The sequence below is a fragment of the Trichomonas vaginalis genome, chromosome II (assembly GCF_026262505.1).
Source record: "Trichomonas vaginalis G3 chromosome II, whole genome shotgun sequence".
NCBI classification, from domain to species: Eukaryota; Parabasalia; order Trichomonadida; family Trichomonadidae; genus Trichomonas; species Trichomonas vaginalis.
This window is the reverse complement of record NC_067204.1, coordinates 17,827,285-17,852,286: the sequence shown is the minus strand read 5'-3', so window position 1 is coordinate 17,852,286 and position 25,002 is coordinate 17,827,285. Positions and strand designations below refer to the sequence as shown.

The window sequence follows — 25,002 nt, the reverse complement described above, 5'->3', positions numbered from 1 at the left end:
TGTATCAATATATGAATTAGAGACTGTAATTGTATATCTTGAACCTGCAATTCCAAACAAATAACAATCATTCCGTTTGTTAGTTGCAATGAAACAGTTTTCAAATGTAGCAGAACAACTACCACAAAGAAACATTCCAGGATAATCATAATCTTCAGAAACAGTGTTGTTTGTGAAAACAATGCTGTTATATGTTGCTGGTTTGTATTGTACACAACAAATTCTGGATGTTGCATAGTTTTCATCAATATTCGAATATTTGATTGAAATAGTGCCTTTGCCATCTCCTATTCCAAAAGCCGCATTATATTTGCAATAATTTCTTGTGATATTGTTTTGGAAAAATGAATTATTGCCATATTTTAAAACAATTGTATTATATCCGACTAATTTTCCTTGATTACTATATGTGATAGAAGAATCTTGGATTTCATTGATATTAGTAGAAGCATATGAAACTTTAATATAACAGAACTTTCCTAGGCCGGTAGATTTGGATCCAAAACTACAAACTTTTCGAATGGAACTTTGGCCTTGATTGATGTAGATGGACCCACCATCGCCGTTGCGGGATGAGTTTTCGAATGAATTTGATGAAATAAGAGACTTAACATCGGCAGAATTAAGGTTGATAACACCGTCGTCGCCAAGGTTACTGAAATAGACTTCACGGACATAAAAGTTGCCTGTGTAACCTATGTAAGTTTGATTTTTATTGTAGATTTCAGAACTAAACGTAGTTTTGTAGACTTCTTCCCATTCATTCTTCGTGAAATGGAGCAAATTCGAGATATGTGATGTTCTTTTTCTATCATGCTACTCCGAATGAAATAAATATTTGATAAAAGAGAGATTTTGAAAGTTTGAAACTTTTATAAAAATAATAAATTTTGGGGGAATAAATAATTTTTATTGGGTCCAAAATTTTACCAAATTTTCATCATTCTCTCTGAGTCACAAGAATAGTATTAAACTTAATCACTATTTCATTTCTATAGTATCGTTACATCTGTATATCTTTTAATAATCAGAAATCGTTTAAACAATGAATTTTCATCGAAAGAATACAAACATTGACAAAACCACATCTGATTTTTACAAACTATTATTACATTACAAAGCTCATCAATTCTAAATATATAAAAAGCAGTCAATTTGTTTAAAAAGCTTCTAAATTTAAGGATAAAAGATTTTTTTCTCAAGTTAAAGACATTTTGTCATTAGGTTCTCAGTATTATAATGCGTGTATCTCAATTGTAACATATTGCATAAATAATCAAATATATCAACCAGTAATTTTCGAGTTTTTAATAAACGTGTTCAACAGTTCATCAGATCTTGAATTAAAAGTCAATACATCGAGCATATTATCCGATATTTTAATCAAAACAAAAATTTGTGACGAAAACTTAACAACTTTTTACAAAGAGTGCTTACAACAAGAAATAATAATGAAACCCTTCCAATATTGGACGCATTATTACCATGTACAATCACTTTGCATGTTTAAATGAGACTCTTTCAACCTTTTACAGAATCACTTTTCTTTCGTTGCCTAAATTGTCCTCTTCCTCATATCGAATACAACTGCGTTACACTTTCTTCATTCTCACAACATTTGGCTTTAGAATTAAAGCGTTTACTTTTTCTTGAAGACTTTCTCAGTCAGAACTACTAATAATAAGAATAAGAATATCTTTATCAATAATTTACAGATTGTTACTTCATCATTGATTCCGAAGTTCATGTCCTTTCATGCGTCAGCCACTGTTTACTTGATTACGACAAAATCGAAACATTTTCTCATTATTTTATTTCATACATTGAATTCATTAACTACGAAGATTCTATTTGTTCATTATTTGTTAACATTTTAATCAATTATTCCTTTGTTTCAAACATCAGTTTAAGTTTTCAAAGAGATTTATTTTTCATAGTTACATTAAATATTCATCACTTTTCATTCTTACTTTCATCCTTAGTCATTACAACCAATATGTTTTTTGACTGTTCTATTCCACAATCTAACGAATTTTCTCTTTCTCAGTAGTTCAAGTACTTGATTGAGTACGAGTCCGATTTTTCACCAACTATTGTTTCAGAGTCACTTGACTACGATTACTCATTCATTTTTTATTTTAATTTTTTTTTACACACTTTCACATATTGAACTTTTCTTTCGAGATTCTACTATTTTATCCGTTATTTCTATGATCAACGTTGTTTTTGACAACATCAACAACGAATTCATTACCGACATTCTTTTCCTTCTTGTCAAACTTTCTCCACATAGTTTTGTAGATGTTTTAGATTATTTTTTTATCTACACTTGTTTGTCTTTTAAAACAATTTTACATTAATCACACATTGTATTATATCATTTTTTCATGTTTTGTATCATTGTCTAAATTTTCATAATTCCACAGTTTTGTTGTTAGCCTAGTTTGTCCAGTTGTTTTTAGTCTTCTTTCAGACTCTACATCATTCTTCTGTGGTATTGACATTTTTGTTTCATTACTTACAAACAAGAACTCACTTGATCAATTTAAAAAAATCAAAGAATCTGTTTCATCTATTCGGAACATTTTCTTCAGTGCACTTGAAAGTATCGAACTTGACAAGTATCTTTGTGAGAATATCTATAAGCTCATATTTTTCTTCTCTAAATTTAGTTGTATCGACGAAGATTATGATACATTGATCTACTTTTCTCAGTCGTTTTTGTTCCGTTTTAGTTGTTTTTATGCAGCAATTGGCATCTTCAACATTCTTTCAGAACGTCTTCATCGTGAACATTCTAACATCCTTTTACAAATTCCAAGTTGTCTTTTCTCAGTTCTCTCTTGATCTATCTGAACGACAGAGACTCAGTTTTATCTCATCTTTCAAGTCTTATTCCAGATCTTTTGAATCTTTTCAACGACAAATCTATATCATCTAACTTCCATAATATGAGATGTTGCTTTGAACGCTCATGTCAACTATATTATTATTATCCATTTGTGCAATGATATGATCAGATTATCCATATAATTCAATCAAAAATTAAGGGTGCGCCCGGGAGGATCATGTAAACTTCAGAATTCAGAACCTTAATTTTTAAGCAATAACTTGGTACCTAAATAGGTAGGAAAACTCTAAAAATATCAAAAAATACAACTTGGCTCCATAATAATCCTGTCATGGTGGCTGTTTGTATCCCCTAGTATTTTCCTCTTGAATCTCTTTTTCTGTCGAAATTAAATTCAAATCTCAGAAGTAGAAGTGAATAATCGACTTATTACTGCTATTATACGAATAAATAAATTCATTATATTATTTTTATTTACATAATATCTGTTTGAAGTCCATAATTCTATAAATTTTTCTTCAAAAACATTACAATCTTGATAGTTTTGATACTGTTTAATAGGTTTTTGGCACCTTATTTAGTATTTACTACGTATAGAGTCGATCTGAACTTAATTTTCGGAAATTTAAAATATTTATTATAAGTAAAATCTGATTTGAAATTTATGTTTAATACTCATATCTTGCATTATCCTGAGTAGCTTTTGTAAAAATTCATCAAAAAATTTTAACGTGCTTTAATTTTTATTTTTTAAAATAATGCATATTATTATATAACTAGCATATTTACAAATTTAGTGCTTTCAAAAATTTAATCCTCCTCCTCTCAATAAACGTACATCCGGGTGGCCTGTTTTTTGCAAAAAATAAAATTTCATTTTTTATGCTTAAAAAGTCAGACTTTTTATTTGCTTCTGGGATATATGATGGCTATATCAGATGCCCATTCTTTTTGATACTCAACATTAAACATAAAACTTAGCCGTTAAGGCTCTTCTGAAAATATTTTTTTTCCGAAAAATTTTCGAAAAAAATCAAAAAATTTAAAAATCCCCGAATCTGCAGGGATAGGGAAAAAAAAAGGTAGTGGGGCCTCCAGGCACTTCGTGCCCTCTAGCCCTGAAGATGTTTAGTATAACTTTGTCCGGACAAGTAAGGGTCTATCGTCGCTACAGGAAAAGTTACAGGCGTTCCAAGGAAGTATACTTTGAGAAGCCTTTTTCCTTATAGAATGAGATAGGACGGTTATTTTACAAAACTGACAACACTTTGACCGAGTAGTTTTTTGTGCTGAACAAAAAGTGTCATATAACATCTGTCAAAAACCGTTTTTTACTTCACTTAAAATGCCACGTAAGCTACGTAAGAATATACGTAAGAGGAAGGGAGCATTGAAACATCCAATAGTAAAACTGACACCACAACAACAGTTGCACAACAAATGATGAATGACCCACTATGTTGCAACAAATGTCAAGCAACCCTATGCTTTTAAGCCGAGTTATTGGTGCACAGAGTGGAGGTTTAAGAGCGGCACTTTTAGCGAAAATGGCAGGCTTGGTGAGCTGCAGACGGAACAGCTATAACCCTCAAAGTCAAATGAATTTGAGTTCACTCAAAAATCAAATATCAGATGTCAAAAGTCAAACATAGACATAAGAGACAAATAAGTGAAAACGAAAAGAAACTAGAATACGACAGACACCAAAGAAACCAATGAGTTAAACGTAGAGAAAAAGAAGAAAGAAGAACAACTGAAAGAACTAAGTACAGAGCAATATGCGAAAAAGTGTCAGAAAAAGCAGCAGAAGTAGCAAAAATGGAACAAGATGTCATAAATTTTGAAAAACCATACTACTCATATAAAGTACTGAAAGATGAAGAGATAAAACAAAAAGCCTGAAGACATATATGGATAGCGATGAGTATAAAAAAGAAGTTGAAGCAAATGTAAAGGCAGAAAAACTTTTACAGTTGCAAAACCAAACCGTACAGTATGAAAACTTAGCACAAGAAGTAAAAATAACGACGCAGCCATGCAAAAGGCAATGAAAAGCGCAGAATATATAAAAGCTAATAATGACTGGTTAGATGCCCAAGCCAACGCAAAGCAGCCCAACTTATAGGGTCATAAGGAAAAAATACAAGCGGATGAAGCAGTTCAAATGAAGCTTTAATGAATGCTGACTTTAAGAACGCCTTCGAAGCTCTTCATAGTAAGGTGAAACTAGTGAACGACTTCATCTGGAAAGAAACTGAAGTCTGAAGGTTTGACAAAGAGTTAAGAGAAGTAGCACTATGACGAAAATAACAGATGCAGCAACGAGACAGGCAGTTCAAAGTGCTATGACGCCGTTAGAGCAACTGTTTTGTGGAAAGTCAAGAAAAAGAGTTACAACAGACCAAAAAGACCTAGTAAATGCTTTCTTAAAAACGAAAAGTCAGGTAGGACATTATGCTGCAGATGGAACATATGTGCCAGCTGGTGGAACTTATATCCAGCTGGTGGAACTTATATACTAGCTAGTGGAACTTATATACCACCAAACCCTCCAAGAGAAGCACTGCACCAGGACTACCTAAAACATTTACATCGTCACATGGACACAGACACAGGCATGCACCAAAACCAACCACAACAACACAACAACCAACAGTTCAAAACACTGCACCACAACCAACAGTTCAAAACACTGCACCAACAACAGTTCAAAACACTGCACCACAACCAACAGTTCAAAACACTGCACCACAAACCAACAGTTCAAAACACTGCACCACAACCAACAGTTCAAAACACTGCACAGCAACAACCACAAACAGAGCAAGGAATAAAAGAAGTAGAGAACAAGGAAACCAAGAATTCTTAAAAATGCTTAAGGAAGACTATGGTTACCAGATACTCTTGACTTTAGTGACAGATATAAAGAAGCTATTAGAAAGTTCAAGGAAGGAAATACTGACCCGAACCTATTTAGCTTTATGGTTCAGCACCAAATGGGATATAATTTCAAACTGGAAAATACAAGCTCGCTAAGGGATATGATTTAATAGCATATCATCCAAATGACATGGATGAATTTACTCCGAGATATTTGGTGTCAGAGCTAAATGATAATTCAACTATCTTCATGAAACGCGTAAAAAATAGAGACGGAACGAAAGAAGAAAGGGTTATGAATGCGGATGACTTAGATAGGGAACTTTTTAAAAACGGTCTCGGAATATATGAAATGCCAGCAGATGAGGTACAAGAAACTCCACAGGAAGAAGTTCAGATACAACCAGACATGGAAGAAATAGTTCAGCAACAACAGCTAGAAGAGCCTGAAGGAAACAAACAAGTCCCTCCTTTGGAAACTAACTTCACAGAACTAGATGAAGATTTGGAACAGCGAAAAATCTTGACCCTCAACAAGAGTATGCGGAGAATATGGAATCTTTCCAAGAGTCTAAGAAAAATTCGGCTGACATAGTAGAAGAATATCGAAAATGTTCGCCGACATACAAAAGACTCCAACATCAGATGAAAATATTCAGCATAGAATGGAAGAACTGAAAGAAAGTGTACGCAAATACAACAATCCTTTTTACTTACGACCATATAACGTTCAATCTTTGGCTGAACTCGGTGAAAATAAAAGGTTAAATTTCACCAAACATATAGAAATGAAACATTGTTTAAAGTTCATTCAGAACCTAACCAATATGGAAACAAACCTACTTTTGTTTCTGCAGACTATGGAACTACAATGAGATGGGGTCATAAAGCTAATCCGGATAGGTGGTTCATAAACTTACAACCACAATTCAAGAAGTTGTAGACGCAATGGAAGTGAATGGTGAACCAGATATAGCTGGTATTTTTCAGCGCGGCTTTAATGCCATTGAAAGATATGAAACATGCAGATATTTTGGACCAGTATGAAATGAACATGGCTGATGGAAATATAACACCTGACGTTCTAGAACATTTATCTCAAAGAACTACACAGAACCATAGAGATGGTATATTTGGTGAAGAGTTTAGAAAGAAAGTTAGGGAGAGAGAAGGAAGAGAACCTATTGTACATGACCTTGCAAACGAAAGTTTGCAAATGTCATAAAAACTTACTTTGCAGACAATGAACTGAGAAGGGATGAATATTTAAGAAAACTCAAATGGACAGTACCAAATGAAATGTTAGTATTGAAAAACATGTTCCTTGACAAAATAAACCAACTACAGAAAATAAATGACGCAAGACTGAAACATTGGGTAAAAGCTTTCCCATTCACAAAAGATATTATTGGTAACATGGAAAGAAAACCAGAATGGCTACAAAAATATATTTGGAACGAGCTTATTCCATATGGACAAGCTCTGTTTGAAGAGCTTGAACCGGAAACTCAGGAAAGAGTCATGCAAACAATAAGCGAAGACTCAAATACAAACTATGACAAATCTTTCTAGGATATAGGTTACCTGAGATGGGCGACAGAGCCCAAAGGCAAAAAGGACATGGGAAATTTACAACATACTAGGTGAACATGAGGCAAAGATGCAACAACTTGAAGCAGAGGGCAAGTTACCAAAAGCGACACCAAAGAAGAGAGTAGAACAAAGTGAAAATAGTGAAGAAGTAACTTCATCTAGTGAAAGTAGTGGCAATGAAGGAAAAAGAAGAGTTAAAAACTCAGTCAGGAAGAAAGTAAAGCTTGGTCCGAAACAATTATGACATTAAATCCAACTATTCTATATTTTTACCCATATGAAATGTACGCCGCTCAGAATATAACGCCAACAGTTTTGGATGCCATGAACGGAAATGTTCGAATGGTATAACGAATGCGACAATGCCATTAGAAGGTCAGAAATAGTTTGGAACTTACGAATATACAACTGCTGTTTCTTATGGAAACGTAGGTGAGTTTGGAGAAGGTTCTTCAACAACAGTAGATATTGCTTGCGACAGGTTTCATATTATTTCTATTGACAACTCATTTTTACGTGGAACAAGACATTGAAATAAAACCTTCTGCCAAGTTGTCTGACAAGAAAGGTTGCAATGGAATTTTCTATGTCGGATACCAATATGCTCAGAAGTTTTCATGGGATATAAGATATATTCTAACTCTGACTTAGTTCAAACAGTAACATGGGCAAACTATGAATGGTTCGCTTTGAGAAACTCAGTACAACCACAAGCTAGAGAAAACAGACCAGTATGCAAATATTGAGAAAAATAAGACTTGACCCTAACGTTCAGGAGTTTATGTTAACCTTTCTGGACAAACTGCAGCAGCAGTAACCAAAGTAAAACTGAAACTTAGAGTTCCTTTGTCATCTTTCCTCATCTTCAGGTTTTTTAAGATACTTGCCAAACTGGGCAGGAAAAATTTCTATCGAACTTACTCCAAGCAAAAATAACTTAGTCATTTGCACAACACAAGACCCATTCACTATTACAGACGTAAAGGGAACAAATCAAACGTCATTCGCCGAATTTTGCAAAGACAAAGTTGACTTAGACTTTGGTTTCTCAAACTTCAACAATGAAGTAAACTATTATTTCAATGCTGCTGGAACTGCTTGGGACCCAGTTAAGTTTACATGCGAAAAGTTTGAATGCAAGAGAATAGAAAGCAGACTTGCAGTCTATATGTTGGACCCAGATATTTCAAATGCTTTAGCTGCCAAATATATTGCAGTTCCACTTATGTTCCCTATACACCAAATATCTGTCAAAGACTTTGCAGGTGAAGTTGGAAACCAAAGTGCTGACCAGGTGCAAGAACAGATATTGCTTTAACAACTGCAATGAAACATGCAGATACTATGTTTGTACTGTTCAGACGAACTATAAATGACTATTCTTGTTTCTACAACCCCGGTATTAAATATCATATAAACATAGATGGCAAATATTATCCAAGAGAAGAATATTCTACAGTTGAGGATATGAGGTCATACAACTTGACATTAGATGCTATGAACTTTAACAACAACTTCACAACGACCATTAACCCTGAAATGCAAAGTTTCTATTATGCATATGTGAAAGTATGGACTCATACAGGAGGTCAAAAAACTCAATATACAAATGGAGACCGTTCAAACTTTTGGCTTGGCATTCCATTTGCTGACTCAGAAGACTTTATGGGTGGTATTTCAACTGTTGGTACAGTTCAAATACAATATACTGGTGACAGAGACGGTCCAGATGAACTGAGAGCAAAGAAGTTTACAAACCAATAGCACTTTTCACGGAAGATGCTCTTTTGAAGATTCGTTTCGATGAAACCTGCTGGGGCTCCTCAGATTGGCATAACGACAGCTTCCATCGAGCAGATTTTGGCAGCAGGTCAGTAAGTTGTTCTTGAACTGACTTCTCTCCGTCAAATATTGACAGTACGCCAGTTTTGACATAATATTGTATTATAAACTTACCTTTAGAAATATCTGTAAGTTTTGTTGTTATATTTTTGTCAACGTCAAGAACTTTCACCATTTCAGTTATACCAACTTTCTTGCTTTATGGAAATATTTTGGTTCAGCAAATATTGCTATTCTATAACATTTACCATTGTTTGTATAAAGAACTATTCTGTCAATGTATTTGTATTGTTTGTGTGTGTAAACTTTGTTCTGCTTCACTTCGAAGAGATACTCGAATACGTCCATCTTTTTATTCTAAGTAAAATGTCATTTCCGAAAAATAGAAGCGTAAGTGTTTCAAAAGGTTTAATGGCGGTGGCAGATGTGAAGTTAAATTCACCAACTCAAACAAACAGTCAAAGTGTTATTGTCATGTCAAAGACAGAGATGTTGAAGTGGGGAAACCATACGAAGACGAAGATGGTATAAACAATTGTTCCTGTAAGAAACAACCAACATATCCTGAAGTTAGCAGAGACTTAAGTTCTGTTGCAGATATTCGAAACGACTACCAACAACTGAAAGACAAACTTCAAACTCAGGAGAAGATTTGTCAAGCTTTAAGTATAATGTTAAACTTGGTCGAACACAACCCTGTAAAAGTGAACTCATATGTCATTGCACCTCATGAAGTTTTGAAAGAACTATTGAAACTTTTGACAGAGGCAGACGATATAAACAACAAAGAAATAGAACCCGACATTAGTTGCTGTGGTGTTTCATATAATGTCATTGACAAGATATACGTTATGAAAGGTGGTGAAACGTTGAACTTAAAGTATAGTTTCCCAGACGTCATAAAAATATTTGACGACCACAACATTTCATTAAAATTTATTTGCTAAGTAAAAATGTCAAAACTTCTTGAAAGATGTTTGAAGAAAAAATAATATAGACTTTATTTCATGTAAAGGACTTTACACACTTTTGAACGATATGAAAGACCCTGTTTTGTTTGTTCGTGTAGACAAAGGAAAGTTCTATGTCTTTACAAAATATTTGAACTTCTTAGACAGAGAACTTCAAGAAACGCCATGTGAAAGTTTAGATAGTTCTTTCCACTTTCAGAAAAACTTTTAAATATATATAAATGGCAGAAGATATAATGGTTTATACTATTACGACTAAAAACCCTGAGTCATATAATTCTATAACAACAAACTTACAAAGTCCTCAAGGACGGTATTGTAAACTAACCTTAAACACAATGACGACTAAAGCCTGTTTTGCTCTTTTGACACCAGAAGACTTTATTGTTGTGAATGGTAAAAAATACTCCTTTGAAGATACTTACTCAGATATACCACAACAGGTTTTGTTGACTTATTTAATACTTTAAGTACGGGTGTAACATGTGCTGCAACTAGAGCAGGTTTCATTATGTTTGGATGTCCGACTGAGTTTACTATAAACAATATGAGCTATAATACAAAACTTATATCTGGTTTTTACTACCAACAGTTTCCTATAACAGGAAAAGGTGTCATACAAGGAATGTCTATTCCATTGACATTAAGCACACCAATCTTATATATTGTTTCAAACTTAGGTTCAAAGTGTTATTCGAATGTCGACAGAAACTATTATGACCAAAAGATACTTATGCGTTATAAACAATACTTTCTCTGCTGGTTTGCCTATTGTTCATTCGAATGCAGAATTTTCAACCTTAGTGAACTCAAACACTTTGGCAAGTATAACGTTGACATTAGTTGACGCAAACTTTGTTCCTGTAAAACTTTTATGTCCTATGTATTTGTCAATGACGGCAGAAAGTTTCGAATTGGAAGATGCAACTGGTGAAAGTATTGTTTACAAGAACAACTTCAACAACAAATAGCTCAAGAACAACAAATGCAACAAATGGAACAAATGCAACAACAAAGTCAAGAATAAAAAAAATATTTTTTTTATTTTTATAAAAATGTACAGAATAGATGTTTCAGATTTTTATGACTTCCAAGCATTCAGAAATATGTGTCCATTTCGAGACTATAACAAAGCAGTCGAGAATTTGAAACGTTTAGTCATTTATGTTGACTCTGCCCCAGAATGTTATGTTATGAAAGAATGGGATGTAGTCTTTAACAAACCTAAAGCAACAATAGTTTTCAGAACAAGAATGTAGACAGAAACTTAAGAAAATAAAAGTCGTACAAGTTGGCATGAAGATGTTAGATGCTTGGGATATCTTATTGTCAAAGTTAGAAGATTTTTCAGTTCGAGGTATAAAGTTCTATACACCTTCTCCAAACTTCTATTCTATCTTCACTGGATATAAATATGAACAAGTAGAATGGAAAGAAAATATTATAGAAGCTTGGTTAGACCATGTCAAAGAAATTATATGCAATGGAAACGAAAAGGTTTATGAGTATATCTTATGTTGGTTTGCAAACATCTTACAACATCCAAGTGCTAAAAATGAAACTGCTCTCATTATAATTGGAAAACAAGGAACTGGTAAGAACACATTCTTTACAGATATTTTGTGCAAACTGTTAGAGGGCTATTCGAACCCGAATATGACAAACTTAGAAAACATCTGTGGCAAGTTTAACTCCTCAATAGAGAATATGAAACTTATAGTTTGCAATGAACTTCAAAGTATAGATACAACAAAAGTTTTAAACTCAGATGCTTTGAAGAGTCTTATAACAGACAAAGTTGGAGTTGTTGAAAGAAAATATAAAGACCAAAGAGTTTGTGAAAATGTTGCAAACTTCATTATGGTTTCAAACAATTCTGTTCCGATGAAGTTAGAAAGTTCTGACAGAAGATATGTAGTTGTCAGAACGTCAGATTCTCATATGCAAGATACAGAATATTTTGACGACTTAGCAGAAACTTTGACATCTGACTTTTACAACCACTTGTTCTCATATTTCATGACATTAGATATTTCTAAGTTCAATCCAAGACAAATTCCACATACCGAAGAGAGACAAACATTGTTAGAAGCAAACAAGAGTGTATATGAACTGTTCATAGATGAAACTGACTTTGAGTGTTTAGATGAAAGGTCATTGTACGATTCGTATAAACAATATTGTCAAGAATATGGTTATATGACAGCGTCTAAACGAACATTCTTGGCAAATGTCAAAAGTCTTTTAGATGTTCAGAATGGTGTATATACAAAGAAAAATTTTTCTGAGTAAATTTTAAAAAAATATTTTTTTTATCCGATAGAAAAAGATGGCAAAATTCATCTCAGTAAATAAGTACATGTCAGGACTTAAAGAAGAACTAGACCCATTCACATATTTGAATGTTTACTTCTACCATTTTGAAAAGTCTTCATTCAGCAAAGTTTGGAACATCGAACCAGTTAAGTTTGCTATTGTGACTAAAATGGTGCGAAATTTGAAGACTTAGACATAGAAGGTTTGTTAGCAGTCAAAGAAAGTTTTGACAGAAGGTTTTCAAACCTTAAAGAAGGCAAAGCATACAAACTTGTTATACCTTATGAACCAAAGAAAGCAGACGACTATGAATATTATGAGTCTAAGATAGTTGAAGTTCAAGGTAAATTGGGTAAAAAGATTTTAGAGTCTAAGCCAGTGTTTGCTCCTAAAGAGGAAGAGAACATTGACATTGACCCAGAAATGTTCTAAAAATAAAATTTTATTTTTTACATGTCAAATTTCTTTTTCTCTGGAACTGGTTCAGGTTCTTTCTTCTCTTCTTCTACTTTCTTTTCTTTCTTTTCTTTCTTCTTCTTTTCTGGTGGAGTTATGTCAAATTTGGCGCAACTATATTTATGTAAAAGTTCTTTGTCCTTTAATAGCTCATCTATTCTGTTTTCTATTTCATCTTCAAGAACAGCGCATGTGTCTTCTTTGCATTCTAAGAAATTTTGTTGGACTTCATCTTTCCAAGAGGCGTCATCTCTGTCAACAAGTCTGTCATTGACAAATTTTAAGACTTCTCTGCTTAATGTTTTATGGTTCTTGTCATATTCCCAGAAACAGAACTTTAGAACAAATTCACCTTTCTTGTTTACACTATGTAAGATTTTATGGTCGACAGATGTTTTGCTGTCGAAAAGCTTGTCTCGAATATAGATAGCGAAATCGCTAGACATTTTCTAAAAGATAAAAATTTTAATTTTTCTAAAAATATGTTAGAAAAAAAGTTTGCTGACATTGACAAAAAATTTGAGAATGTTTTAAACAAGAACAAGAGGAAGTTAGAAAATGCTCAGATAAAACCCATACATGACAAGTTCTTATTTGCTCAGAATGGTATAACAGGTCTAATTGCACCACCTGGGTCGGGTAAGACTTTCACTTATCTTAAAATGGCTGCACAACAACAAGAACTAGATGAGAAGAACCCATTTTATGAGTTAGTTGTCATTTGTAGTACTTCTGGTCAATTTGACCAAACCGTCAATTCGTTCAAAGATATTATAAAGAAGTCTAAGTTAGTATGTATAAAGGATACTGAGTTGTTAGATTGGATAAAGAAGTACCAAAGAAGGGTTTTGAAGTACAATGCTATAATGAGTATATAAATTCGAAGTTTAAAGACCCAAATGAGGAAATGCAGAGAATATTAGAGAAGAAACACTTCAGAAACAAACAGAAAGAGATAGAATACATTTCGAAGAAATTGCAATCTTACGATTGGAAGACTTACCCTCATAGATGTCTTCTTATCTTAGATGATTTCGCCTCTCATCCTTTGTTAAAGAACAGAGAACAAGATATGTGTCGAATTCTTAAGAAGCTCAGACACTTTAACATCTCAGTCGTAATATGTGTACAGACAGCAAAGAGTTTAAGTAAGGATGTAAAGAGAATACTTACTGACATTGTACTTTTCCCCGGATTGTCCGAAGACGATTTCATGGAACTTATGAAAGAGTCCATGGCAGGTAAGTTTGACAGACATGAACTATGGGAGAAGTACAAAGTCATACAAGACCCTCATACTTCTTTCAGAATTCATATCTACGCAAACAAAGTTCAAATTGTAAAAAGTCAAGCTTGAAAAAATGTAAGTGTTTAGTCTTAGTAAGTCTGTTGTGGTGCTGGGGCTGTCGGTTCTTCTGGCTTTGGAAGGCATTCAGGAAGAGGAACGTCAGTCATCCGTTTGTGTCCTGTCGGAAGGAAAAACTTTTCCTGTCGGAAGGAAGAGTTCTTCCTGTCGGAAGGAAAATTTTTTCCTGTCGGAAGGAAAATTTTTTCCTGTTGGAAGGAAAAATTTTTCCTGTTGGAAGGAAAAACTTTTTCTGAAGTTCGACCAAAAAGTTCTCAATTTTCGAAAATTTGAATGGTTTACGGACGGACAACTGGAAAAAATTTTCCTGTCGGAAGGAAAAATTTTTCCTGTTGGAAGGAAAATTTTTTCCTGTTGGAAGGAAGAGTTCTTCCTGTCGGAAGGAAAATTTTTTCCTGTTGGAAGGAAATTTTTTTCCTGTTGGAAGGAAGGACTCGGAATGCCAGAAGGATTTGACGAGGCAATTTACCTAATTGAGCTACTTGAGCCATCTGAAGTCAAGCTTGAAAAATAAAGAGTTCATCTACCCTACTTGTTTGAAGTTGTCAAAATACTCTGTTATTTTTTCCTTTAACAATGACAAATCTTCTTTGAAGGTAAGTATTGTACAACCTTTAATATCATAGTGTGTTTGAGGTAACGTATCTTGAACTATTTGTTTCACATCTTCATTCGGTGTCATTGAAATCGGTAAGTTTTCGCGATAGAACCAATTTCTGTCAGATTTGTAAATCTTAGCAAGGTCGTAAAAGCTTTTGTTGTTTCTTCTGACTAAATGCAACATAACCATATCTTTATCTTCTTCTTTCTCCAACTCTTCAGTATAAATCATATACTTATAGTTCTTTTCCTTTCCTTTTGGTACCGAACGTGGTATTCTTTTCTGAATGCTTTTGTCTTTTGCTTCAAGCTTGTTCTCTAGCTCTTCACGTTCTTGTCTATGAATTTCGTCAAGAAGTCTGTAAATATTCCAAGCATAACGAGGCGAAGCCCACATTGCTACAGCATTTACAAGAAGTCTATGTACATAATATCCTCTCAAACCGTTTGGCAATTTTTCACGATTTTCATAGAGTTTTGGCGACTGGGGTTTTTTACCTACTCGCTGTTCTTCACTGTTTTCATAGAGTTTTGGCGACTGGGGTTTTTTACCTACTCGCTGTTCTTCACTGTTTTCAGAAAAAAGTATGTCTCGCTGTGCTTCGCTCAAAAGTTCAATGGTGCTTTGGTTCCTAAACCAGTCTTTAGGAAGCTTAGTGTCGGGTGCAAAACATGCTGTCAAAATACTTTGCATTTGGTACATATCGTCTTTGACTGAACGAATGAGACGTAACTGTTTGTTATACTGTATGTACTCGTATTCTTCATTTATGGCTTCATGAACGATAGCAGTTGTTGTGTTCTCTGTTGTTGACATATCTGTCTTTACATACAAAATAAAAAAATAAATAAAAATAAAACTAACTTTATTTTTTCTATCTTAAGGAAACTCATGATTTTCATGTGTTTTATGCAAGACCGAAAAAAGTCGGTCTAGAGAAATTTCACTGTTTTCATAGAGTTTTGGCGACCTAGATAAAAGTCGGTCTCGCTGTTCTTCATGATTTTCATACGGAATCTCTACCCTCGGTTTTCCGAGGGAAGCAATCTTATGCCATTTTACTCAGATTTTTGGTCATTTTTCAGCAAAAATATATTTTAGGGTAGAAGGTTAGATCTAACCTCCTTTCTAACCTCGTAAATGTTTTGTCAAGACTTCTTCGTAAATGTTTTGTCAAGACTTCTTCGTAAATGTTTTGTCAAGACTTCTTCGTAAATGTTTTGTCAAGACTTCATCGTAAATGTTTTGTCAAACATGAACGTAAATGTTTTGTCAAACATGAACGTATATGTTTTGTCAAGACTTCATCGTAAATGTTTTGTCAAACATGAACGTACATGCTTTGTCAAAACTTCTTCGTAAATGTTTTGTCATGACTTCTTCGTACATGCTTTGTCAAGACTTCTTCATCGTAATGAGCGTAAATGTTTTGTCAAGACTTCTTCGTAAATGTTTTGTCAAAACTTCTTCGTAATGAGCGTAAATCAGACAAAAATAATGTTTAGGTGAAGAGGTGCGATCTCACCTGTTTTTTCACCTGTTTTCTCACATGGTCTAAAACATACAAAACTCATGAAATTTGTGCTGAATTCAGCACAAATATAATTTAGGGTAGAAGGTTAGATCTAACCTCTTTTCTACCCCAGTTATTTTATAAGCGTTTTACATGGTAAGCGTTATTTTTACATTATGACACGAAGTGAACATTGACACTTCGTCAAAAAAATCCCTGAAATCATATCTTACATACAAAATAAAAAAATAAAATGACACTTTTTCATTAGATAACTGTTATTTTTTGACGAAGTGAACATTGACACTTCGTCAAAAAAATCCCTGAAATCATATCTTACATACAAAATAAAAAAATAAAACTAACTTTATTTTCTGACTTTCACAAAAGACCAAAAATAAACGCTTGTGAGAAAACAGGTGAAAAAACAGGTGAGATCGCACCACTTCACCTAAACATTATTTTTGCTGAATTCAGCACAAATATAATTTAGGGTAGAAGGTTAGATCTAACCTCCTTTCTAACCTGTTTTTTTCACAACCGTTTTACATGGTAAGCGTTATTTTTACATTATGACACGAAGTGAAGGTTGACACTTCGTCAAAAAAATCCCTGAAATCATATCTTACATACAAAAAAATACAAAAAAATGACACTAACTTTATTTTCTATCTTTCACAAAAGACCAAAAATAAACGCTTTACATGTATTTTTCAGCAACTTCGTCAAATAATTTTATAGCTTTATCTATCTCATCTACTTCAAACGTTTCTTTACCTTTTATGGGAGCACCATACATTTTCTCAAACTTTTCAAGTAGTTCTGTTTCTGCAGCTCTCATATCATTAGCAAACACAACCTTGACTCTATTGACTGTACTGTCATATCTTTGAGTTATATTATATGTCCTTCCTATCTTATATCTCTTTGTATTGAAGTCCTTCGGTTTCTGAACGATGTAAAGTAAGCCTTCACTGCAACGTTCCGTATCGAATGAACCATATGTTATGAAGTTATATCCAACAACTGGGTCTAACCATAACAAAACTATTGGTATAAGACTTTTGTCGATGAGATATGCTGTAGTTCCATAGAATCTTACCGATATCATAAGCTCAGGATTTCTTGTCAAAATTTTCTGAGTAGAAGCAATTCTAACCCAGTCCTTTGTTTTCTTTCCAGATGGAAATATAATGTCTGACAAAGAATATTTGTTGTATTTCTTTGAGTATCTTACGTTTAAATCACCTATTCTAACCAATTTGGTGTCATTGTCTATCTTTTTAACTGTTTCAAACTCAATGTTTGTCATATATGTTCTTACATACAAAATAAAAAAATAAATAAAAATAAAACTAACTTTATTTTTTATTTCGGGAAAACTCATGAAATTTGGTCATTTTTCAGCAAAAATAAAGTTTAGGTGAAGTGGTGCGATCTCACCTGTTTTTTCACCTCTTTTTTCACAAGCGTTTTACATGAATTGTACGATGTATATTTGAAATCCTAAACAGTTTCGTAGCTTCTATTTCTTCTGTCAGTATGTCAAAAGTTTTAACTATGCCGAAGGTTTCTTTATATTTCTTCTTGACGTCAGATAGAAGGAAATCTTCTGCTGTTGGATAGTTTTTGTTCAGAAATTCTAACATGTCCATTTTATCTTCTGCTGGTTTTTCTGCTTCTTTCTTTAAGTCAGCATAGTCGTTTCGCATACGTTCTATCTCTTTGACGGAGTAGTTATATTTCCTTATTGCTGCTTTACATTTAGAACATTGTGGGTTCAACTTTGCGTTATATTCTGAAACCTTACCTGCTAAAACAACTAAAGCGTCAATGGTTTTCTTTAACTCAAAAGTTGCTGGTTTTATTTGTTTGTTCCATACTTTACCTCTTCTATCTTCATCTCTTATCTGCCATACACATTCAGCAACTAACGAAACAAAGTTGTCGTAGGTCTTAAATTCTTCAGATTTATATATGTCAGAGATGTTCTTATATACCATGTCGCAATCTTTGTCCATAACCTTATGGTTGCAATGAAATCCTAGAAACTCATAGTTTACCTTTCGTATGAACTTCTTTATTTCTACCGAGTCAGTTGCTTTGACTTCTATTTCATCGAATTCAGGAATAGTGAGTTTTTGTTGTTGAATTTCAGGTAGTTTAGGCAAATGGTCAATAATGTCCTCCATTTCATAAAGATACTGTTCATTTGTTTCATCTTTCGCACTACAGTCTAAATTACATGTTAAAAGTTCTTGCTTTATCTTCTGGATTTCTGTTTCAAAAGTATATGAAGAAGGAATGAAGCTTTTCATCCCTACCAACATTGACGTAGGATTCATGACTAAAGAGTTTGGTGCTGTAGTTGTTTGTATTGTTGTTGTGCCGATTGTTGACATTTTTATTTTTTATACAAAATAAAAAAAATAAAAAAAATAAAACTAACTTTATTTTTTATTTCGGGAAAATTCATGAAAATTCAAGATGTGAAAAAAAAGGTGAAAAAAGAGGTGAGATCGCACCACTTCACCTAAACATTATTTTTGGGTCCTTTACACTCATTACGAAGAAGTCTTGACAAAACATTTACGTTCATGTTTGACAAAACATTTACGAAGAAGTTTTGACAAAACATTTACGAAGAAGTTTTGACAAAACATATACCCGACATTCTCGTCAAATACAAAATAAAACTAACTTTTTCATTAGATAACTGTTATTTTTTGACGAAGTGAACATTGACACTTCGTCAAAAAAATCCCTGAAATCATATCTTTACATACAAAAAAATACAAAATAAAACTAACTTTATTTTTTCTATCTTAAGGAAATTCATGACAAAACATTTACCCGACATTCTCGTCAAATACAAAATAAAACTAACTTTTTCATTAGATAACTGTTATTTTTTGACGAAGTGAACATTGACACTTCGTCAAAAAAATCCCTGAAATCATATCTTACATACAAAATAAAAAAAAATAAAACTAACTTTATTTTTTCTATCTTAAGGAAATTCATGAAAATTCAAGAGTTTTAGACCATGTTAGAAAACGTGTTAGAAAATATGTTAGATCTAACATTCTAACATAAACTTTATTTTTGGGTCCTTTACACTCATTACGAAGAAGTCTTGACAAAACATTTACGAAGAAGTCATGACAAAACATTTACGAAGAAGTCTTGACAAAACATTTACGAAGAAGTCTTGACAAAACATTTACGAAGAAGTCATGACAAAACATTTACGAAGAAGTCATGACAAAACATTTACGAAGAAGTCATGAAAATTCAAGATGTGAAAAAAAAGGTGAAAAAAGAGGTGAGATCGCACCTCTTCACCTAAACATTATTTTTGGGTCCTTTACACTCATTACGAAGAAGTCTTGACAAAACATGTACGAAGAAGTCTTGACAAAACATGTACGAAGAAGTCTTGACAAAACATTTACGATGAAGTCATGAAAATTCAAGAGGTTAGAAAACGTGTTAGAAAACGTGTTAGATCTAACATGCTAACATAAACATTATTTTTCAATACTTTTTCAGCACTTTTCCGTAGTTATATATGAAAGACAATTCGAGATAAAAGTCATAGTACAATGGAATAATATGTTGCACACCATTTGTTGTGAACCAAACTTGAAAGTCAGAGAAACTGTTACTAGGTGGTTCGTAGAATTTAGAAGCAAAGTCATAAAAGTCCTTACCAATACATAGAAAACTATTGTTGCTTGAACTGAAACTTGCATGACACATAACATTTTGAGGGTCAAACACGTTTCTATAAACTGTCAAATCTGCTGGTGGAAGTATAAATTTAAATGGACCATCTGGTGGTAATGGTTCGTTCTGGTTTAGTAACCGAAGAAATTGTGCCCAAGAACGTTTGTCTACTTTCCAAAATAAAAACTCTGTATCTCTTGGAGGGTTAATTTCAATCTTTTGAAATGAAACGGTGGAGTTCATCTTGTCATATTCTAGTTTCAGATAGTATGTTCCATTTAGTAAAGAGTCGTATTTTTCTTGAAATTCCCAATAATATTTGTTCATTTGAGTTTGAAAGTCATTTAGAGTTTTCTCAAGACTTTCGTCTGAACGAACTGTAAAGATTCTCATTTCGTCAAATTTGTCTATTAGACCATCAGAACCTTTATACTGCCCATGAAAATATACTGCGAACATAAATGCGTTAGTTCTATTTGAAAACAAAACTCTTCTAAATCCTATTGCCTTTGCATCTGAAGGACTTTGAAGCCAACGAATTGGATAGTCAAACCTGTATGTTCGGGATGAAATTTCTTCATCTGATATAGTCCTACCAGCATTTGTAAAGATATAGTCTAATGGTTTTGTATCTGCTACTTTTGTTCTTTGTTTTTCAACCTGAAGCATTTAATATATGTAAAAATATATTGTTTTAAAATGGTATGCCATTTTATATTTCTCATCTAACAAACAAGTTTCCCAACGGTCTTCTCCAACAAACTCAGCGTACATTTCAAATAAAATTTAAAAAAATATTTTTTTCTTTACTTTACATAACCGCCTGCTGCCATAAGTCTTTGACGCCAACCCATACCAGCTAATGAAGGTTGACTTGGTTTAGTTTCCAAACTAAACTTTGGTTTTGGTTTATCTTCAGTTTTTGGTTTTTCTTCTTCTATCGGTTTTTCGTCACTTTTCGGTTTCTCTGACTGTACCTCACCTGCAGGAACAGTTGTGTCGTCAACATCTTCATAAATATCATATGCCATTTGTTTTTGTTTTCCTTTCAACTTTTTGTGTTTGTTGTAAAGTTTAGAATATTTCGACTCTAAGTCAATGAGATGTTCTATAATGAACTGTTGGTCAGTGAAGTAAACTTTTCCATCTGTTGTCTCGAAAGCTCCTTCAGACTTCAATATTTTATTTGTGAGAGTCTGTTTCTTTTTTGAGATACTAGCCGTTCCATTTTTATGAAAAGTGACTTTGTAGTTAGGGTTTGTATTTCCAGACCTGGCACTTTCTATTATTGAATTTTTCTCTTCATCTGTAAGTTCTTTGACAGGTTTTGACAATGGTTCTGAACTTTTTGTTTGTGGTGTCAAATCTACCGTTTCAACTTCTTCGGTCATTTCATCTCAGTAAAAAATTTTAGTTTGGTTTGTTTTCAACTGGTTGTTTAGGTTTTTTAAGTCGGTCTAAAACTTCCTGAGGTATAGGAAGAACTTGACAAACACGTTGTGTAACTGCTGGAAGCCGACAAATCCATCTTGAACCCATTTGTCTCAATGCTGTATTGTTCATTTCATCTCAGTAAAAAACTTTACATTCCCCACGTTTGAGGCGGTTGAGGTTGGTTATTGTTTACCCATTGTTGTGTATGGTTATATCCTCTGTTAAAGAATCTTTCACCTTGGTCCATATAGTGTCCTGCTTGGTTATAGTAGTCATTTGCTTTGTTATAATAGTTTCCTGCTTGTCTTCCTACATTGTCCATCCATCCTTGAACTTTTCCTCTTGTTTCAGGATTTGGAATAAGATTTGTTGCATCTCGTGCTACCTCCCAACCTTTCTGTACAGTTTGTATAATAGGTTGTGCTTTCTCTTTCAGTATACCTAATGTACTCAAAATCTTCCTTCCAATTCCAAATGCACCTCTGGCTATTGTTCCAACTGTGGGTAAAAATCTAGATGCGACTCCTGCTAATGCGCCAAATAAACCCATTTCTTATGGGTTAAAAAATGACGAATCCAAACAAGGACCCCTATGTTTCTAAGGCGACAAAGAAAGCACTCATGATAAAAATCTTTAGTTCAACACCAAATGCTTGGTTTATGGATATCTTGGAAAACATTCCGAGAGTTAGAACAGATGGACCACCATACTGGCTAATATTTGTCGGTCAAAACACAAGATACTGTGAAGCCATACCATTATGGTCCAAAAATATTTTAGATGTGAAAACTGCTTTGACAATATTCGTTGACAAATACCATCCAACAAAACTGACATCTGACTGTGAAAGTTCTTTCAAATCAGATGATGTAAAAAACTATCTGCGTTCAAAAAATGTAAACCAATATTTCATTGTCGACCAAAACCATTCTGCTCTTGGTGTCATTGACGGTTGTATAAAAATGTTAAGAGACTTAAACCAACCACAAGGTGGTGAAGCAAATGAAATGTCATATGACGACAAGTATAGACACTTCTCCCAGGCAAAGATGAGACAAGTTTTAAATATTTACAATAGCCGTAAACAAAAAGGTTTGGGAAACCACTCCCCCGAAGAAATGAAAAACAACCCTGACTTAGAGAAAGACTATATATTTAATAATTTAGTCAAAAGAGACAAACAAGAAAGAATGCCGGGCTTCAAACTTAAGAAAGGTGACAAAGTAAAAATAGAAATACCTAAACGCGACCCATATGAAAATACTATTGACTATGACAACAATGGGAACCCGACAGGTACTCACATTCGTGTTCGTAAAAATAGAAGAAAGTATACAAGAGAATATTATGAAATTTTAGGCAAACATGGCAAAATGTACACACTGCAAGCAGAAGATAAAACTACTATTGTCAGACCTCGTTTCAAACTTGTCAAAGTTCAAGGTGGTATACTTTCAAAGACAGTTCCTAACAAATATAAGACAACTCCTGACGAATATGCTAAAGAAGTTGAAAATGACGACTAAGCAATTCTATACCATGCGTAAACTGTCATGTAAGGTGGCATGTATTCTTTACCCAAGCCTGTTGGATTTGTTGTGAAAGTATGTGAATGATTTCCTCCTGGTTCAGTTGGTCGAAAAGTCTTTTTTGCTGAATGGTTATAATCTGGAGATAAAACGTCATAGCCAGCATAATATTCTGAGTTGTATAATGGATGGTCTCTTAATGAGTGACTATGGTCACCAGAAAAGTTTGTAGTTCCTGTATGAGTGTGCGGTGGAAGGTTTGCTTCAGTAATTTTCTTCGAACCTCCTGTTTCCTTTGAAGAGTTTGCACAATACAAAAACCTGTCAACTATTTGTTCCCATGCACCAACACCAAACATTACTTGAGGACCTCTTGCTTCCATAGATGTATAAATAGAACCTACAGGGTTCATTAAATCAAACATATGAGATATTATAGGATTGTCTCTTTTGAACTTAAAATATAGTGCAACTATTTCAGGTTTCTTCTGGTTTGTGTCAGAATATTTTTTATAATATAATCTTATGTTTTCAGGGTGGGTAAAATCTTGACTATAATATTTATTTCTGTCATCTATATAATAATATACTATTCTCGTTTTTTCTATTGCATTATATCTTTTATATCTATAATAATCTAAATATAATGTTTGCTTTTGTTCATCTACATGTGGTGTTCTGTCGTCATCTCCATAGTCATAATAATATGGTGCTGGAGCTGGGTCAGGCAATGTCATATCTGCCATTTCATAAACTCTTAAATATTTCTTTTGTTCGTCTCCATATAAGTTTAAGTAGCAGTTGTTGTCTAATGGAACTTTAACTTGTGTACCATCATTCTTTATATAGCTTACATACATTTCATTGTTATTTTTCGGAATGAGTTTACACCGTATACCATTTTTTAAGGAGTGTACCAATTGCCATCTAAAATATTTATTTTCTTCATAGACAGAAAAGTCACCAACAATAGTTTCAATATTTTTTGTTGTTCCTATCAAACTTTGGTATATTTCATTGACATATGTTTTATCTGCTTTATTTTCAAGGCTAAAGTTTAAGTCTGTTATTTCAGATATAGAATGTGTATGTCCAACGGCACTTTTCCTGTTTAAGGTTTCTTGTAAGTTTGTAATATTTGCAATAGTATGTGTATGTCCAACGGCACTTTTCCTGTTTAAGGTTTCTTGTAAGTTTGTAATATTTGCAATGGTATGTGTATGTCCAACGGCACTTTTACTGTTTAAGGTTTCTTGTAAGTCTGTTATTTCAGATATAGAATGTATATGAGTCTTTTTAGAATATTCGTTTTCAGCTCTTGTCACTTCACTTGACATTTTATTGTCAACATATGTTTTGTCTGCTAGTTCAGGATGAGTATGTTCTTTTGTTGCATAAGCATTGTTAGCTCTTTCTTCTTCTTTTGCTATTGCATCGTCTACATATTCTTTGTCAGCTTTGTTGTCAACATCTGCTTTCAAAAGAAGTTCATTTATAGGTTTCTCGTTTAAAGTTCCTTTTGTTGGATTTATACAGACAGTATTGTTCTTCTTGTCTTGAAATAGAAACTCATCTGTCATTGGGTTTAATGTCAGTTTTAAGTTTCCTTCTTTCAATGACTCAGATATCTTAGAATAGTTTGAAAAGTTTGTTGTGTTCTTATTTAGAGCTTGCATAATGAGTTGTCGGTTGTGTTGTATTTCTCTTATGGAAGCAATATCTTTCGACATTTTTATTCTAGATAAAATATGCTTTCAATAGAAAAAGAAAATTCTAGAGTTGCTACAACTAAACCATTAGATGAACTTTTTACTAATGTCGGTCAAAAGTTTGAGACAGAGACCGTAAAGCATGAAGGCTATCGTTTTGACTACCCATTAAGATGGCTAAGAGACCCATCTGTCACAAAAGCTATTGGCT

The 25,002-nt window shown here is 33.4% G+C and overlaps 8 protein-coding genes across 8 annotated transcripts, besides 2 other annotated features; 2 read left to right on the top strand and 6 right to left on the bottom strand.

The window, feature by feature from the left end:
- The first annotated feature begins 3,049 nt into the window (after positions 1-3,049).
- Positions 3,050-3,929: a mobile genetic element.
- A 2,616-nt stretch (positions 3,930-6,545) lies between these two features.
- Positions 6,546-24,377: a mobile genetic element.
- On the top strand, positions 11,794-12,399 carry TVAGG3_0563610 (uncharacterized protein; the record flags this gene model as incomplete). Its single annotated transcript, XM_051238546.1, has 1 exon — positions 11,794-12,399. A coding segment is annotated over one exon (606 nt), but the record flags the coding sequence as incomplete, so codon positions are not given.
- Positions 12,903-13,172, bottom strand: TVAGG3_0563600 (uncharacterized protein; the record flags this gene model as incomplete). The annotated part of the gene is made up of 1 exon (XM_051238545.1): positions 12,903-13,172. A coding segment is annotated over one exon (270 nt), but the record flags the coding sequence as incomplete, so codon positions are not given.
- Positions 13,817-14,266, top strand: TVAGG3_0563590 (protein of unknown function, DUF4106 family; the record flags this gene model as incomplete). Its single annotated transcript, XM_051238544.1, has 1 exon — positions 13,817-14,266. One exon carries the CDS (start codon positions 13,817-13,819, stop codon positions 14,264-14,266), a length of 450 nt encoding a protein of 149 aa, XP_051096368.1.
- TVAGG3_0563580 (KilA, N-terminal/APSES-type HTH, DNA-binding family) lies at positions 14,799-15,578 on the bottom strand (the record flags this gene model as incomplete). The annotated part of the gene is made up of 1 exon (XM_051238543.1): positions 14,799-15,578. The coding sequence occupies one exon, from the start codon at positions 15,576-15,578 to the stop codon at positions 14,799-14,801; it is 780 nt and encodes a 259-aa protein (XP_051096367.1).
- On the bottom strand, positions 18,453-18,791 carry TVAGG3_0563570 (organellar and viral DNA polymerase type B; the record flags this gene model as incomplete). The annotated part of the gene is made up of 1 exon (XM_051238542.1): positions 18,453-18,791. A coding segment is annotated over one exon (339 nt), but the record flags the coding sequence as incomplete, so codon positions are not given.
- TVAGG3_0563560 (uncharacterized protein) lies at positions 19,927-20,577 on the bottom strand (the record flags this gene model as incomplete). Its single annotated transcript, XM_051238541.1, has 1 exon — positions 19,927-20,577. One exon carries the CDS (start codon positions 20,575-20,577, stop codon positions 19,927-19,929), a length of 651 nt encoding a protein of 216 aa, XP_051096365.1.
- TVAGG3_0563550 (phage tail repeat-like family) lies at positions 20,925-21,509 on the bottom strand (the record flags this gene model as incomplete). The annotated part of the gene is made up of 1 exon (XM_051238540.1): positions 20,925-21,509. The coding sequence occupies one exon, from the start codon at positions 21,507-21,509 to the stop codon at positions 20,925-20,927; it is 585 nt and encodes a 194-aa protein (XP_051096364.1).
- Positions 21,529-21,681, bottom strand: TVAGG3_0563540 (uncharacterized protein; the record flags this gene model as incomplete). Its single annotated transcript, XM_051238539.1, has 1 exon — positions 21,529-21,681. One exon carries the CDS (start codon positions 21,679-21,681, stop codon positions 21,529-21,531), a length of 153 nt encoding a protein of 50 aa, XP_051096363.1.
- Positions 24,378-25,002: the final 625 nt, after the last annotated feature.